The 18,247-nt window shown below is 32.0% G+C and overlaps 1 protein-coding gene across 1 annotated transcript in view; it reads right to left on the reverse strand.

Moving 5' to 3' along the window:
* Window positions 1-1,246: 1,246 nt before the first annotated feature.
* The window catches only part of LOC114327032 (uncharacterized), a 41,404-nt gene continuing 24,403 nt past the window's right edge, over window positions 1,247-18,247 (reverse strand). The window contains exon 4 of the mRNA XM_050662886.1: window positions 1,247-16,889. Within this exon, the coding sequence (XP_050518843.1) occupies window positions 16,538-16,889 (352 nt within the window). The 3' untranslated portion in view covers window positions 1,247-16,537. The remainder of the gene's footprint in view (window positions 16,890-18,247) is intronic.

The following is an 18,247-nucleotide window of genomic DNA, read 5'->3' on the forward strand; positions in this document are numbered from 1 at the left end:
GGGTCAAAAATAGAAAGCAGTCAAAATGACCGCCCTGGTGCTTCTAGGTATATATTAACACATCTCAAAAAGTAATTACACTAAGTACCTGTAAAAGAGGAATTGTAATCCTTAAATAGATCTAAGAAAAGTCCTAAATTATCAACTTTCTAAAACAACTAGGAGTAAGTAATACAGAAGGTCAAAAATAGAAAGCAGTCAAAATTACCGCTCTGGTGCTTCTAGTGTTAAACCCAAACAAAATTAATAAGATTGAATAAGGTCCCATTTAAAAATATCGGTCACAGTGGCTCTGGTCACGTTTATTACGTCACCTGTTATGATTAATTGAGAAGCTTACTCTGTTTATTTTCTCCCTCCAACTTTCACTATTATGGTTCTTTTCATGAGGATTTTTCAGTGCGTCACAAATGATAGAAAAAAGGTAAGTCCGTGATAATATACATTTATTCTAACATGACATTTTAGTTAAATCTGACAGTTGTCAAATTTTATTTGCAATTGGGCATAAAAACAAATCAATTGTCTTTATTGCATTTATAACATGGTATTTTCTTTGATTTGTATGTCTTATAAATTGTACAGATTATATTCATAAAGATATATTATATAATTAGTAAATAAATTTTTTATTATAGCTCCATCTATAGACAATAGAATAATCACCGAACTAGAATAATTACCAAAGTAATCACCGACCTGCCTTTTTTTCTGTCATATATAATTTAATGCGTTAGAAAGAAATCGAAAAACTGTGACGCACTGAAAAATGCTCATGAGAAAAAGCATATAAGTATAATTATATTGATTAAAAAGATATGAGGACGTAACTTTTGGGTAGAACTGTATATAGAAGGATTTTACTTGCACACGCTATCAATGAAATTATTTTAAATTGTCGCCTTCTGTAGTGGAAGCTTTTTAGGTAATGATTGGTGAACCTTGCAAAGAAGGTTAACCAGTCAGTATGCTATTTCAAGGTTGTCCATATGAGTTAGCAAAAGAAGTGGATGACTTTTAAACCAGCCTTTGACCTCAGTTGGAATTGCATCTACACCAAGAGATTTATCTGTGCTATTTTCTTCGCAACTTCAGTTTCAAATGTTAATATATTGATTTAATATGTCACTTATAAAAAGCTACCGTATTAGACAAATCTTCTGCTGTTAGGTAGCCTCTGCCATACCTACCAAGGATTTTTAGAATCTTTCTTTGTTATATAAGATGGTAAAATAAAAAGCACATATAACTTGAAATATATTATATAAAAGGGTAAAATATTCAAAAAGATAATATACAAAATATAAAACCTTCCACCAAATTGGTACGCAAACAAACACAGATCCAGTAAATATAAATATTTCGTGATTCTTATATTATTTGAAATAGCATAACAAAAATATATACATACTGATTCTAATAAATGCGAACATTAGATAAATCATACATACAGTGATGAGCGAGCTAATAACAGGCAAAATAATGCAAAAGATGGAAAACATTTATATTAAGTTGTGAGATAAAAAGAAATAAAACTACTGGAGGTATAAATAAACTACTATAAATTTATATTCTATTTATTGTTTCCCACCTTTAGACGTATCGGATGAGTTTGGCAACTGCCACTGTCACAGTGACAGTTTTCGTTGACATACTCCTCTGATAGGTACATCTAAAGATGGGAAAGAATGTTCAAATGTCTAAAGATGTAAATTTATAAGTTTTTATCACTAAATTTCCCACTTCCACTAAATTCATTTCTTTTGATCTCACAACTTAATGTTTTCCATCTTTTACGTTATTTTGCCGGTTATTAGCGAGCTCATCACTGTATAATAATTAATTCTGCTTCAAGAAATAAATAAATATCCTAAATTGCTTTATGACGTTTTAAAGACTTTTTACTTTTCTTAGTTTCTCACTTTTTTATGATTGTTTTATTCTTTTAAGATAATGCTTTTGCTTTTCTCTTCATTCTCAATCTATAGATTGAGTTTTAAGTATGGAGAGATTCAATTATCTCGGAAACAGCATTCACGATTTTAAAGATTTTATTGTGTAAGGGTTTTGTGGTGCGGCCAATATTATGCTGATATTTACATTGTTGTCAGGCCTTCTGTTTTTCTGAAAATCTAATGAACTTAGTCAACTACGTCCACTGTTAATAAATTAGTAATAAGTTTGAGGAAACTTGCGCAGTAAAAGATTTATCCAAAACCAACACAGACCTACACAGCTGAAAACAAATTCATGTTAGAGGTATGTCAACATCTGAGTAGGTTTGTACGTGCTGTTGAAAAGATTCTACAGTGAAGTCACGCCATTTTTACACTCCAAAATTACTATTTTTTCGCTCATTCGATTTTTGAAATAAAAAAAAGACATGATTAGGATTACCCTCGTTTCAAGTGGCGCACTATTTTTTCCTTAAGTACTAAAGCACAATAAAAATTGGTCCCTAGATTGTGCCCACAAATCTCATAATTAATGTTTTTGGCATCAAAAAGTGGATGTTTTTTTTTTATAGAATTCGATATATATCGCAACATCTACAGCAGGGATCACCAATTAGTTTCCATGGGGGTCCGTTTCGAAAACCTATGACACTTCCGGGGTCCGGATTTATGCTGCCTTTGTCTGGCTGTTTTGATTCGGTAGCTTTGCGGATTCTTGTTAAAAAATATCCCCTATACACAAATCAGAAGGGTGCCGGGCGAAATTTTTGGGCAGAAATTGTTTAACATTTTTTTTAACAAATTCAAAACATCACCTTTCTTGCCCCCGAAAATATGTTTTTAGCATTTTTATGTCATCTTAAACAAAAAATATCTGTCACTTTATTAGAACTTAAGAGTTTTCAAGCATCGCAAATGAATATTTTTGCATTTTTCAGATTTTAAATCGCTTATAACTCGAAAATTTCAGAAATATGACAAGAGACGTTTTTTGTTTACAATTACTCAAGAAACCTAAAAATACATTTTTCGAGGCAAAAAAGTATATAATTTTGAATTTGCTTAAAAAATGTTTCACCCTTCTCATTTGTTTAAAGGGATATTTTTGAACAGGAATCCGCAAAGAAATCGAGTCAGAAACATTTTTCATACGAAAGTGGCCTCACACATGGACTTATATGGAAAGGAAAACTAATAATATCTGATTGTTTTTTGGTTACTGTATACTTTCCTGTAAGTTTTCCTGGTACAACAAATAAAATATAAATTCATTGTTTTGATGTTATTATGAGTATATTTTGAAAACAGCAGTATTGTAAATTGTTACTGAGAATATTTTAAAAGGAATTTATATTTTGAATGCTAATGAAGTTTTTAGACATCTTCAATTTTGTAGAAAGGAAACTGAGGAATTTAAAATAAATAATCATAGTACAAAATGCTAATTAACATGTTATCTTTTCTACATTAGTTTCAATGCAAGGTGTTTGTTGCAAACTTATTAAATCTGAAAATTATTTTAATTAAATGAACATCCGAAATTACTCCTACTTAACATATAGTAGAGAGGAAAAGAATATAAAAAAATGCACATGGCGATTTTATATTACAGCTTACTTAATTTCAAAGTTAATGATTAGTAAGTATAACAATAAGGGAACTCTACAAAATTAAATTATCAGAGAGAAAAATGACATTTTTTTTATGTACAACCTGTCTTTGGAGTGAGTTTAGTGCAACTGAGTCTCATTAGGGAGTTGAGATATTCATCTGTTAAGTGAGATCTCTACCGATTTATAATAAACTTCATCACACATAAGTTGAGCCAAACATAGCACACAATTTCATGGCCAAACATTTTCAAAATTGCCAAACACTAGGTATATTCTGAATTTACTGACGGTCCGCACAAAACTAGCCCACGGTCCGCATGCGGACCGCGGTCCGCTAATTGGTGACCCCTGATCTACAGAATGATTCATTCCAACTAATAAAACAAATTTCATAATTATCCTATTAACAATTTAATAGTACCTATACAGTAACCGCCACATACGCTACTAGACACACGGGTACATTGAGCTAATACAGTCGTGGACCCTTCGCTTGTTGCACTGTTTATTTTAAGTTCTATCTAGGCGGTCAGAAAATGTATAGAAAACAATATAAATATAGAAAGTTGACAGTTTATAGATCAGTAGTTGTATTTGAAGTTTATAGTTCTCATTGGGTTATAGTTGTAAAAGTTATAAAGTATGGTAATATTCTTCACTGCAGCATCCATCTGGCTTGCATATTGTAGAAGCCTTGGAGGTGTCACCAGGGAAATGTACGAATAAGTTTTCAATTTAAAAATCTTTTAGTAATATTTTTAATATTTTTCAATATTATTAATGTTGCTATTAGGATTGAAAACTTTACCTTTCAATTGCCAGATGACGCTAGTTACCTAATCCATACACGTCAGTTGCAATGTGGGGATAAGCTTTCATGGTTGGTCACTTCGAGTATGGAGCAGCAGGCCTACGTCTCTCCGATGATGACTCCAATAAGAGTCGAAAATCGTCGATTCAGAGTGCTGGACTCCGCTCCGTATTCTAAGTGAAAAATAAGATTGTTTTGCCTTCGCATTGCAACTGAATAAAAATGGTATACATTTTTATTTTTATTGTAATATTGTTGGTGTTTGAAGAAATTTTTTAAAGCAGAGTGAATACTATTAATTAATGTATTGTTTGTATGGAAAAACAATTAATTTGAATAGTTTCATGACAATCACATGGCATGGCAGACATGAAAGTCACAAGTGAGAACGGGTTGGATTAGCCCAAGTCTAGCAATTAGGTACCCGTGTGTGTACTAGCGTGGCGCTCACTGTCTAGTACATAATACCTTAAATATTAAATCTACGTAATCTACGTTAAATCTACGTACAATTACAAGTAAAACAAATAATTTTATATAGAAGTGAAATAAGTATTTCAAAAAAGATAAGAACCACTTTATAGACGATAATAAAATCTTAAGTATATTGAGCATATATTTTTGGTGTTATTAATAAAATAACTAGATTTATTATCATTTTGATTAAAATTATTACCTATCCTAACATATAAATATTACAAAATAAATACGTTAATATTTTATTTAGACTATAAGAACCAGTACGAATCTTACGGTTGATTATAATTCCTTTACAATATAGTAAACGTATATTAAGGTATACAGGGTGTATGAAAAGAACTGAGACGGACGAATATTTTGCGAAATGAACATCTGATCGAAAAACTGAAAAAAAAAACATGTGTTCAATATTTTTAAAAAATCTAGCGAATGACACCATCTCCACCCTCAAGGGTGGGGCGGTAGCAACTTTGAAAAGTTCAATGGGAACCCCCGTTTTTTATTTTAGGTTTAAATTCTTCATGAAAAATAAGTAACATTAATTTGAAACATTTTTTAGAATCGTTGATAGATGACGCTATAATAAAAAAAAAGCTTTATCGTGATACCCTAGAAAAATTATAGAAATGATCTAATATCTCGAGAAGTACACTTCCAAATGAAAAACAAAAAAACCCGCGATTAATATTTTTTCAAATTGTATCGAATGGCTTCAAACACGACCTCGCACTCCCACCTCCTGGGGACAGGGAATGTTTTCCCAACAGGTTATACTAATTTCCTATGAGTTGTGTCTTCTTCCTGGTGCCCCTTTGCTATTCGATTTTGCCTTCGATTATAAGTTGGAGCAGTTCATATTAATTTGTGCTTTCTTACGATGTGACCAACATATTATGTTTTCTGTTCTTTTATTATAAGCATCAGCTATTTGTCGTATGGCTCATGTAGAATATTCTTAGCATTTTACGGTAACACTAGAGTTCGAATGCTTGGATTCTTTTTTATGTTGCTTCTGTCATTGTCCAGGCTTCAACACCACAGAGCAAAGTGTATTCTAGTTCTCAATGACATATCCAGCTGGCGGTTGCATAGAACTTTTTGCATGTTGTAAAACACCGTTGCCTACATGTTAAGATGCCTAGACGTTAATCAAGAAGTACATGCATGTTTTATCGATTTTGAAAAAGCGTTTGACAGAGTACGCCACGATAAGCTAAGAGACATTCTTGAAAGAAAAGATATAGATAATAAAGATCTACGAATAATTCTCAATTTATATTGGAATCAGAAAGCTAACATCAAAATAGAAAATGAGACATCACAAGCAATAGAAATACGTAGAGGCGTACGACAGGGATGCATTTTGTCACCACTGCTATTTAATGTATATAGTAAAAGCATCTGCCAAGAAGCCCTTTTGCAAGCAAACGAAGGAATCGTAATCAATGGAGAGGTTGTAAATAATACGTTACGTAAAAGAATCACGAACAACGACTTCTTCAACACGTCAATGTTGAGGCCATCCAGCTCCTCGACCACACGGATCTAGCTATAAGACTCAAGAGGAAGAAACCCTTCGAGTTAGTTAAGTGAAAAATAGTGCACGGTGCAAGTGATGGTACAAGTTAACATTTGTGCAAGATATTAACAGAACCTAAGGGGTACTATTGAGTTTGTCCTTAGTCTTAAGTTTTTAGTAGTAATTTAGGTTAGAAATAAGTTGCTCATTGATCACATTATTTGATCAGATTGTAATGTTCTTAAGCATCTTATTGGTGTGTAATAAATAAAAAAACCCGGACGACACTGTACTAGTTGCAAGAACAGTAGAAGAATTACAACGATTACTTACAAACATAAATATTGCTTGCAACAATTATGGCATAAACATCAATATCAAAAAAAACCAACTATATGGTCTTCAGTAAAAACATGACACAACACATATTAGTATAAACGGCATTCACATTGAAAAAGTATCAAGTTACAAATACTTGGAAACTTTAATAAACGAAACTGGAGGCCAAAACAATGAAATAAAAAGACGTATCGAAATTGCCAGGGCCACCTTCATAAAGATGAGAAAATTCTTCTGCAACAGAGATATAAGCATAAGCATCCCTCTACGATTAAGAATGCTAAGAGGCTACGTGTTTAACACGCTATTATACGGTGTAGAGGCCTGGACTCTCAAAGAGAACAACATAAAAAATATTGAAAGTTTCGAGATGTAGTGCTACCGTCGAATGCTGAAGATCAGTTGAGTTGAAAGAATTACAAATCTTGAAGTAATACGAAGGATAGGAAGAGACCCAGAAATTTTGTTAACGATAAAACGAAGAAAACTCGAATATCTGGGTCACCTGATGAGAGGACATAAATACGCATTACTTCAAAATATAATGCAATGAAAAATAGAAGGAAAACGCAATCCAGGCCGTAGAAGAATGTCATGGTTGCGTAATTTGAGAGAGTGGTTTGGCTGCACCACTAATCTTTTTAGGTCAGATGTAAACAAGGTCAGGATAGCCTTGATGATTTCCAATCTCCTATAGGAGTGGCACAAGAAGAAGAAGAAGAAGAAGAAAACACCGTACGTGCCTTTGTCCCGACGTGTTCCTATCTCTAGTGAGTGGTCCCAAGTTTCATCAATATTACTTGCAAGGTACGTTATTCTTGTTACTCTTTCCACATCTGATCCGTCGACATTGACCTTCACCCTTTTGTTTTGCTCCCTGCTGATGACCATCGTTTTTGTTTTCTTTGTATTCAATTTTATTCCAAATTTTCTACAGGCTGTCGTTACTCGGTCCATTAGGTGTTGTAGTTCTTCAGCATTATCTGCCAGAATGACCGTGTCATCAGCGTATCGCAAGTTAGTTATACATTGGCCGTTTATAATTATAATATCCCTTTCAAAGGTGCCTTCCAAAGCTTTCTTAAATATCTTCTGAGTAAACGTTGAACATCACAGGTGACAGGACACATCCCTATCTTACTCCCTTCTCGATATTGATTTTTCCAGAGGTTTGGAATGATCCGTAAGTCTTTATCCTCGATAATACATGACCTTATAATATCTATTAGTTTATGATGTTTCACCAGGTTAAAAGCCTTCTGAAAATCTTTAAAACAGAAGTACCTATACATCAATATCGACATCTTTACATCTTTCAACTAGCACACGTATTGAAAAAGTGCTTCTCTTTTTTAAAACCTTTTTACACTATTCAGGAGTACCTAGATTTAGAACATAATTTTTATTTTTATTGAATTTTTTGTAAATATATGACGTGTGTACCATATTTTATAAACTTACGTGCATAGAAATTGGCCCACTTAAAAATTTGGTCATTTTTGATGTCTCATATTTCCTAAACCTGTTGGCCGATTTAAGTGATTTTTTGAACAGGTTATAGCCTGATTCATTAACAATACCACTGTAATAATATTGTTGCTAAACAGGTACATTTTCATTGTATATCGGATGTTCCGATCAAACTGTGTTTTTTCTCAAAGTTCGCACCACCCTGTGGAATATTCTAGCATTTATAAAATACTGAAATTAAAACCCAACTATAGCCTCATGTTTTCTTAACATTCTGTTTTTTGATTAATTCGTTTATGTTAGATAATAAAAAAGTTAGGCACTTTAACACCCAGAGATGTTATTCATCAATACATGGTGTTTCTAAATAAGTGCGACAAACTTTAAGGGGTAATTCTGCATAAAAAAATAATGACAGTTGGCTTTATAAACGTATGGCAACATCCGAGATACGGGATGTTGAATTTTTTCTTACACACTGACGATTTATTGATTGCTTTGAAACCAGTTGAGATATGCAAATAAAATTTGGTAGTTTTTAAGAGATAGTTATTGCGGATTTTTTGACATAAAACTAAGAATTTTGTATTCACCATTAGCGTGCATACAGGTAATATGATCGGTCATATTAGACGTATGCGCGCTAATGGTGAATATTACATTCTTAATACATTACATTCTTATACATTCTTAATTGCATGTCAAAAAATGTGCAATAACTACGTCTTAAAACCCACCAAATTTTATTTGCATATCTCAACTGGTTTTAAAGCAATAAATAAATCATCAGTTTGTAAGAAAAAATTCAACATCCCGTATCTCGGAAACGAAACATTTGCGGACATACGTTTATAAAGCCAACTGTCTTTATTTTTTCATGCAGAATTACCCATTAAAGTTTGTCGCACTTATTTAGAAACACCGTTTATTGATGAAGAACATGTCTAGTTGTTAGAGTACCTAACTTTTTTATTATCCAATATAAACGAATGAATCAAAAAACAGAATGTTAAGAAAACCTGACGCTATAGTTAGGTTTTAATTTTAGTATTTTATAAATGCTAGAATATTCCACAGGGTGATGGGAACTTTGACAAAAAAAAAAACAGTTTGATTGGTACATTCGGTATACAATGAAACTTTACCTGTTTAGTAACAATATTATTACAGTGGTATTGTTAAAGAATCGGGCTATAACATGTTCAAAAAATCACTTAAATCGGCCAACAGGTTTAGGAAATATGAGACATCAAAAATTACCAAATTTTTAAGTGGGCCGATTTCTATGCACGTAAGTTTATTATTAACATGAATAAACAGTATTGAGTATGAGGAAACTACATCAACCAGAAAATTCTTACTGATTTTATGAATCTTATTCAGTTGCAGATATGTTTTATCATTTTTCTATAATTTTTATTTACACTATCAACGTAAATTTCTAAAGAAATATTCATTGTATCGTAATGGCACAATAATTAATAAAAATTTAATTGAAACGGACATATATTTTTTAAATAATGTTACACTACGTGAAATCTATCAAATATTCTGTTTTTGATATTTAGTTTTCTTCAATATGATACGTTTATCTATAATAATAACTTCTTAAATTACTAGTTTTTATTCGATATTTTAAAAAATTAGCAATTACTTATTTTCTGTGACTTATAATTTTGTAAAAATATTTATAATTTTCGATTTTCTTTGGTTGTATATATTTAATTCTTATAAACTAGTGAGAGTAACAATGAGTAGAAGTCTTCTATGTTATTGCTATTTTATCTCTTACGGCATATGAACTGGTAAGTTTGGCGCGAGGACTGCCGCTGCACGCGCCTTCGGATCCCAACTTATACAGCTGCTTGAAGGAGTTTTTGTTTGCATTACAAAGTTAAACGCGAGGGTGATGCGCTATCATTACCAAATTTAGAGAAAACGGATTTGTTATAAATGTGAAACATTCAGGCAAACCAAAAACTATTCGAACTCCTCCCAATATTGAGATAGTTCGACGTATTGTGAATCGTAATACTTGGCGTTCATTTCGCAAACATACATAAGTGCTAGATTTGTCTGCTACCAGTACCCAGAGTATTTTCAAGAAGGATTGAACTTTTCACCCCTATAAAATAGATATCTTGCAACACGTGGGAATTGATGACAACAACCTGAATATAATCAAAAATTTGTATTGGCATCAATGTGCAAACATACGAATTGGTCAGAACACGACAGAAGCAGTGGAAATACGACATGGGGTGAGGCAAGGATGTATTTTATCGCCTCTACGTTTAAATGTCTAGTAACAAGTGGGCATTGATGACCACAACCTCTGTATAAGCAAAAATACACAGTAGAAATAAACAAACCAAGACACGTTAAATGCTACTAGGAGCACTTCCGAATCATCATTTAAAATGTATATACATTGTAAATCCAATCATGATTTCCAAAGTTTATACATTGTAAATTATGATTCGGGAGTGCTCCTAGTAGCATGTAACGTGTCTTGGTTTATTTTTTCTACTGCATCTTGATTGTAAATTTAGTATATACCAGAAACAGTTGCATTCAAGAAAGGTGATGGTTTGACGTGGCATGTCTGCATCGGGAATCATCGGGCATTACGTTTTTGAAGATGCTAGGGATCCGCGCCAACTACTGTCAACAGTGCACGATATATTTCCATGTTTCGAGATTGGCTACGTCCAGAATTAGTTAATTTTTCGAGGTATAATCCAGCCAGCACATGGCTCCGGAAACACTTCAATAAACGCCCTAACAGAAATGTTTCCAGACACAATAATTTAAAAAAAATGGCGATATTCGTTTTCCACCAAGATCTCCAGACCTGACCCCTATAGATTTTTTTCTGTGGGGGTATTTAGAAAACATCGACAGCGCTAACCCATCAGTTACCACCGAAGAAGCAAAACATTCGCAACTCTATTAACAATATTCCAGCTTCCAGGCATGTTCTGTATATCTACTATAGTAATACATGTTTTGAGTCCTAACAGGTTTTATATCCGAGTTTTGTTGATTGGACTAAAATCTACTTTGAGACAAACTGTATATCATCGTAGGCTATTTTGGTGCAATATCTTAATTTCATATGATAGTGGTTGATATAAATATTTTAATTATTTTTTGTAATTTTTCTTATAAATTGGTAATAATATTTTGATAAAACTTTCAATATTGTCAGATTTTAATCATATAATAATACCAATACTTTACATTACTTCTTGGTATAGTTCAATATAAAAATAACATAAAATTAATTTGAAAATTTATTAAATATACAAAACATAAGAAAATATTCCAATCTATAATTGGAAACAATTTAAAACCGAACAAATAAAATAGTTACCAAGACTTGCTCGTGAAATAATAAGAAGGCTAGTGAAGAAGGTGAGTAACTATTTGTAAATAAGTAGAAAATAGAGTTTCATAGTCCATTCTTTCACGGTTTTTGCTCTACATTTTAAAGAACCGCTTGGATTGACATGAAATTTGGCATACGTATAGCTTACATGTCAAAGAAAAAAAGTGATATTGTGCCGATGTGTGCTTTTGCCCTGGGGGTGACTTTCACCCCCTATTGGAGGTGAAAAAATATATGTCCAAAATAAGTCCGGAAATGGGTAAACTGACTAATTTTAAGTAACTTTTGTTCTATAGAGCTTTTTCGTTAAGTCAACACTTTTCGAGTTATTTGCGAGTGAATATGTTCATTTTTCAACAAAATAACCACATTTTTAGACGCTTTTTCGCAAATAACTCAAAAAGTAAGTATTTTGTCGAAAAAAACGTTCTTAGCAAAAATATAGCTTATAAAAAAGTAAAAAAAATGGTGTACGCGTTAGGTCTCTGGATCTCGTAGAACCGGGGTTATAGCCAATGAAAAATAGATTCATATTCACCAAATTTCAAATAGAACATTTCGACGTGCAATATCCAAAAAATTAAGCACTTTTTGGGGAAAACCCATTATAACTTTTTTATAGTGTTTAAAAAAAAGCTTTATTTTTGTTTTTACAAAAAGTTTCTAGCGTTAAAGTTAAGCAAGTTACGCTCAAAATAAAGTTGGTCCCTTTTGTTTTTTCAAATAAAAATCGGGAAGACCACCCTCTAATTAGCAACTTAAATGAAATTAATCGTTACCGCTCCACAAATTATTTTACTTATGTTGTGTTTATATGATCTGTAAGTTTCATCGATTCAAAGTGCTTATTTTTGAAAAAATTTGGTTTCAAAGTAAAATTTTTAAAAATTTAAATTTTGAAAAATATGCTTTTTCAAAATAACTTAAAAATTGTTAGAGATACCAAAAATCTCGAAAAACAAAAAAAGTCAAATTTGCTTTTCTGAATATCATGTATTTTTTTGTTTTTCTGTTAGACAAAAATTGATTAAGATTTGGTGTTTCTAAATTTGCATACATTCGTGATCAGTGACTCGTTCAACCCCTTTTAACTACAGCCCTTTCAATAATAAGGACTTTGAACCGATGAAACTTACAGATAATATAAACAATATATACACGAGTCAAGAAACTTGTGAAGTCGTAACGATTAAGTTCATTTAAGATACTAATTAGGGAGTGATTTTCTCGATTTTTTTACCAAAACCAAAAGGGACTAACTTTATTTTGAGCGTAACTTGTTTAATTTTGATGCTAGAAATTTTTTTTATAAAACAAAAATAAAGCTTTTTTTAAACACTTTAAATAAGTTGTAATGAGTTTGCCCCGAAATGTGCTTCATTTTTGGTTATTTCACGTTAAAATATTCCATTTGGAATTTGACGAATATGAATCTATTTTTTATTAGCTATAACTCTGCTTCTACTAGGCGTAGAGACGTGATATATACACCATTTTTTAAAAAATTTTACAGGCTATATTTTTGCCAAGAACGTTTTTTCGACAAAATACTTACTATTTGAGTTATTTGCGAAAAACCGTCTAAAAGCGTGGTTATTTGTTGAAAAAATGAACATATTCACTGCCAAATAACTCGAAAAGTATTGACTTAGTGAAAAAACTCTATAGAACAAAAGTTACTTAAATTAGCCAGTTTATCCATTTCCTGACTTTCTTTGGACGAATATTTTTTCACTCCCAAGAGGGGGTAAAAACCACCCCCAGGGCAAAAGCACATATCGGCACAATATCACTTTTTTTCTTTGACTTGTTAGCTATGTGTATGCCAAATTTCATGTCAATCCAAGTGGTTCTTTAAAATTTAGAGATTTTGCAATATTTTACCGTTAAAAAACGGACTATCATGCTATTTATACAAAACAAAAACCAATATGGCATATACAGTATGTCCCTGTAAGTTGTATCCATATGGAAAACTTTTTTTATTATTAATTTTACGAAAAAAAGTTATTCTTCATAAAAAGCTCTGCATGGTCCAAAACCTAAGATTTAACCATCAAATATCAAATTTTTTTAATATTATACGAGGTATGTCAAAAAGTTTGAATTTCACTCAAGAGTAAAGTAGCTTTATTTTTCACCACAATATTGAAAATTGCTATTATGAAAAGTTTTTTGGAATTAAAACTATATTCCAGTATGCAATTACATCCTTCAAATTGGAAAAAATTTTTTTTCAAAAATTATGGATACCTAACTATTTTCAGTTATTTTATTTCAGATAACTCTTTTATTATTAATTCTACGAAAAAAAATTTATTCTTAATAAAAAATTCTGCATGGTCTAAAACCTAAAATACAACCATCTTCTGTCAAAGGACATCGCACACATCTTATGGAAAATATAATGTCACTCAAATTCAATAAAATTTATACGAATAGATTCGTTTTAAATTAACGGTCAAATCTTATCATTGCGCCAACTCTTAATTATGATTAATTACGGCGCAAATTGCAATTAAAGTTTATCGAAATCACATTTTTGGAGTCAGTAAAACTGTCAGTTACAATCACTATTGCTCTGGGTGCTATTCAAAAGAGCTTAAACCCCGCTGGGCCTAAGCGGATTAGTGAAACTAATCCGCTGATTTATGGAGTACCGACAATTTGGGTATTATAAAATATTTTTTCTCTCTCTAACTTACGTACGTATCCATTTGATTTCAGATTTATTTATATCAATTTCTGCTCTTATTATTGAAAATATGGAGTTGGCGCAATGATAAGATTTGACCGTTAATTTAAAACGAATCTATTCGTATAAATTTTATTGAATTTGAGTGACATTATATTTTCCATAAGATGTGTGCGATGTCCTTTTATAAATTTTATACGAGGTATGTCAAAGAATATATGAATTTGGCTCAAGAGTAAAATACGTTCACATATTTTTCACAATATCGAAAATTGTTATTATAGAAAGTTATTAAGAATTAAAGCTGTTTCAGTATGTAATTACATCGTTCTAATTGAAATATTCTGAACTATAAAGGTACTTGACTTTTGATCTAAATTTATCTTTTTTGACATACCTCGTATAAAATTGATAAAATTTGATATAAGATGGTTGTATTTTAGGTATTAGACCATACAGAACTTTTTATTAAGAATCACTTTTTTTCGTAAAATTAATAATAAAAGAGTTATGAGGATTGAAATATCTGAAAATAATGTTAATTATCCATAATTTTTCAAAAAAAAAATTTTTCAATTAGAAGGATGTAATTGCATATTAGAATATAGTTTTTAATTCCAAACAACTTTTCATAATAGCAATTTTCAATATTGTGAAAAATAAAGCTACTTTACTCTTGAGTGAAATTCAAACTTTTTGACATACCTCGTATAACATTCATAAAATTTGATATCTGATGGTTGAATCTTGGGTTTTGGACCATGCAGAACTTTTTATAAAGAATAAATGTTTTCGAAAAATTGATAATAAAAAAGTTTTCCATATGGATACAACTTACAGGGACATACTGTATATTTCACTAAACACAATTATTTACTTATCTATACAGTGATGAGTGCGCTAAGAACCGGCAAAATAACGCAAACGATGGAAAATATAATACGTTGTGAAATATAAAAAGAGATGAAACTACCAGAGGTGGGAAATTATCGATAGAAACCTATAAGTTCACATTCCACTACCATTATCGATGGTGTCCTACCTTTAGATGTATCGGAAAGGCATCTATGACAACTAGCACTGTGGAAGGAGTATTTTATAAAGTTCTCCTGTCCCAGTATTAGTTGCCATACTCCTCCAATACGTCTAAAGGTGAGAAACTATCGATAGTGGCAAAGTAGTACAGTGATGAGTGCGCTTATAATCGGCAAAAAACGTAAAAGACCAATACGTTGTGAAATATAAAAAGATATGAAACTAATAGAGGTGAGAAATTAACAATAGTAAAATATAAATTTACATTATATTAATACTTTCCCACCTCTAGACGTATCGGAGGAGTTTGGCAACTAACACTGTGACAGAAGAATTTTATAACGTTTGGCCACTATTGCTATGAGATTCCAAAGATTAACACACATCTTCAATGCAACAGCCAAGAAATAGAATATGATAATATCAGCAGAAAAAAACAAATGTATGACATCTAAATACCCACTACGATGTAAAATCGAAATTGATGGGAAAATAATAAAACAGGAAGCAAGGTTTAGATATCTGGGAATAGATATAACTAGTTACGGAGATGTTGAAGAATAAGTACGACAACAAAGATTAAAAGCTAGTAAAGCGGCGGGATCTCTTAATGACACAAACTGGAAGAAAAAACACCTAAGACAAGTCACAAAAGCAAGAATCTATAAAGCAGCAATTAGACCTATATTGACATACACGGCGGAGACAAGACCTGACACATCTAAAACGAGACGACTACTGGAAACAACAAAGATGAAAATACTTCGACGAATATCAGGGAAAAGTCTGTTAGATAGGGAAATATCGAAAACATAAGAAGAGCATGCAATGTAGAAGACATAAATGGATGGGTGACAAAACGGAAACAGGAGTGGAACGAACACATTAGTAGAATGGCAGAGGATAGGATAGTACGAATAGCACGAGATAAGTCACCAAATGGACAAAGAAGTAATGGCAGACCAAGAAAAAGATGGTGCGATAATTTAAACAATTTATGGGGCTAACATTGAAGAAGAAACAGGGTTTAAAGCCTACATACAAGAAAAGAGGAAGCTGAGATTCAGCTAATTAATTCTAATTTCATCTCATCTATGACTTATGTCGGTTTTTGTTTCGTATAAATGGCAGAAAGTTTATAATTAAACTTTTGAAATGATATTCAGGATCATCACTAGCTCTTGCAAAATAAATTAAAACTAAATCATAAATAATGTACTAGCATTATACTACTGCTGCTTACAGCCATCCTTACTTTTCTTTTTCTGCTTCTTTTCTAAACTTGCTGTTCTCCTTTGACCTTGAATGGGCATATAAGGTGGTGCAGGGCTGTCATCGTCATGTTCTGCCAAATCAGGAGGCGGTAATATACCGGGACTACTGCTTGAAGTGCTGGTGGTTACGGTGCTGGACGCAGTATCATAACTGGAAGAACCTCGATAGGCTCTTCTGGAATATGTGGGATCAATGGCCATGGCAATATTCGTATGTTGCTGAGCCGGTGAACTACTCGAAGGGCTTACACTATCACAGGTTTCTGGGTCTGGGTAACGGGGCTTGTTAATTCGGGATAAAGGGGATCTGGAATTGAAAACACTGATATGAATATAAATAAATAAGAAAAAGAGAGCGTGGCACTAGCGTAATTCTGAGAGAAGTAAATACTTCTTATATATTCGATTATATTTTATTTATTTTATTTAATTTAGTTAATTTACTTAATTTTATTTAATTATATTTAATTTTATTTCATTTAATTTCATTAATTTTATTTAGATTTAGTTGAAATGAGAACACTAAGAAGTATACAAGGCAAAACTCTACGTAACAGAATAAGAAGTGAAGACGTCAGACAAAACTGTGGAATACAGGACATAGGTGGGTCAGACAAAGACGAAGATATTGGAACAAACATATAAAGATAATGGAGGACAGCAGACTCGTTAAAAGCGCAAAAACGAATAACCCAGTAGGTAAAAGACCGCGGGTAGACCACCAAAACGATGGGGAGAATGCTGTACCTCATCGTCCGCGGAAGACTTGATGGCAATGTACAGGCAGTAGCCTACTAGCATGGTCGATCATGCTAGAAAGAAGAAGAAGAAAGAAGAAGAAGAATTTTATTTAATAGTATTCAGTTTTATTTAAGTTTTTCTAAAAACTGGACAAATCAATATCTACAGTGTGTTTCATTAATAATTGGAAATATTTTAACTATAGACTCCTGGGCTCAAAATATTAAGGTTTAACCCAAATGACCTAGTCTGAAAATGCTTCCTAAGGGAGCTAATAGAGCTTTTTGAAAATGGCGTCTTGTAATTAGTTTTTTTAAATACCTCCAGAACGCATCTATTTAGACAAACGAAAATTGGTACGCATATTTATCTTCCAGAGATAAATCGATTCCATAAATTGCAAATTTCTAGTACCTCAATAAGCGTCCCTTTTGGGTAGGGCAAGGGTTATTTTATCGCATAACTTTTTTGTCTGTAACTTTAAGCATTTTTGAAACTTTATTAATTAATTGGGAGGTGTTCTAGTATTAAAAGGTACTCTTGCTTTAAGTCGGTAGAATACACCGTTTTCTAGAAAAATCGATTTGAAAACTTTTTGGAATTTGCAAAAAATTTTCAAAAAAAACTATATAGAAAAACGAAAACTGGTACGTTTATTTATCTTCCAGAGATGAATCGATTTCGTCAATTGCGGATTTCTAGTACCGGTCATATGCGTTCGTTTTGGGTAGGTCAACGGTTATTTTATCACATTATTTTTTGTGTCTTTAATTTTTAAGCATTTTTGACACTAGATTATTAAATTATGAGGTACTCTGGTACTAAAAGTCGGAAAAGTACACCATTTTTTTTGAAAATTGTTTTCCAGTTCAGAAAACGAAACATCTTCAAATCGATTTTTCTAGCAAACGGTGTATCCTACCG

The sequence above is a fragment of the Diabrotica virgifera genome, chromosome 1 (assembly GCF_917563875.1).
Source record: "Diabrotica virgifera virgifera chromosome 1, PGI_DIABVI_V3a".
Lineage (NCBI taxonomy): Eukaryota > Metazoa > Arthropoda > Insecta > Coleoptera > Chrysomelidae > Diabrotica > Diabrotica virgifera.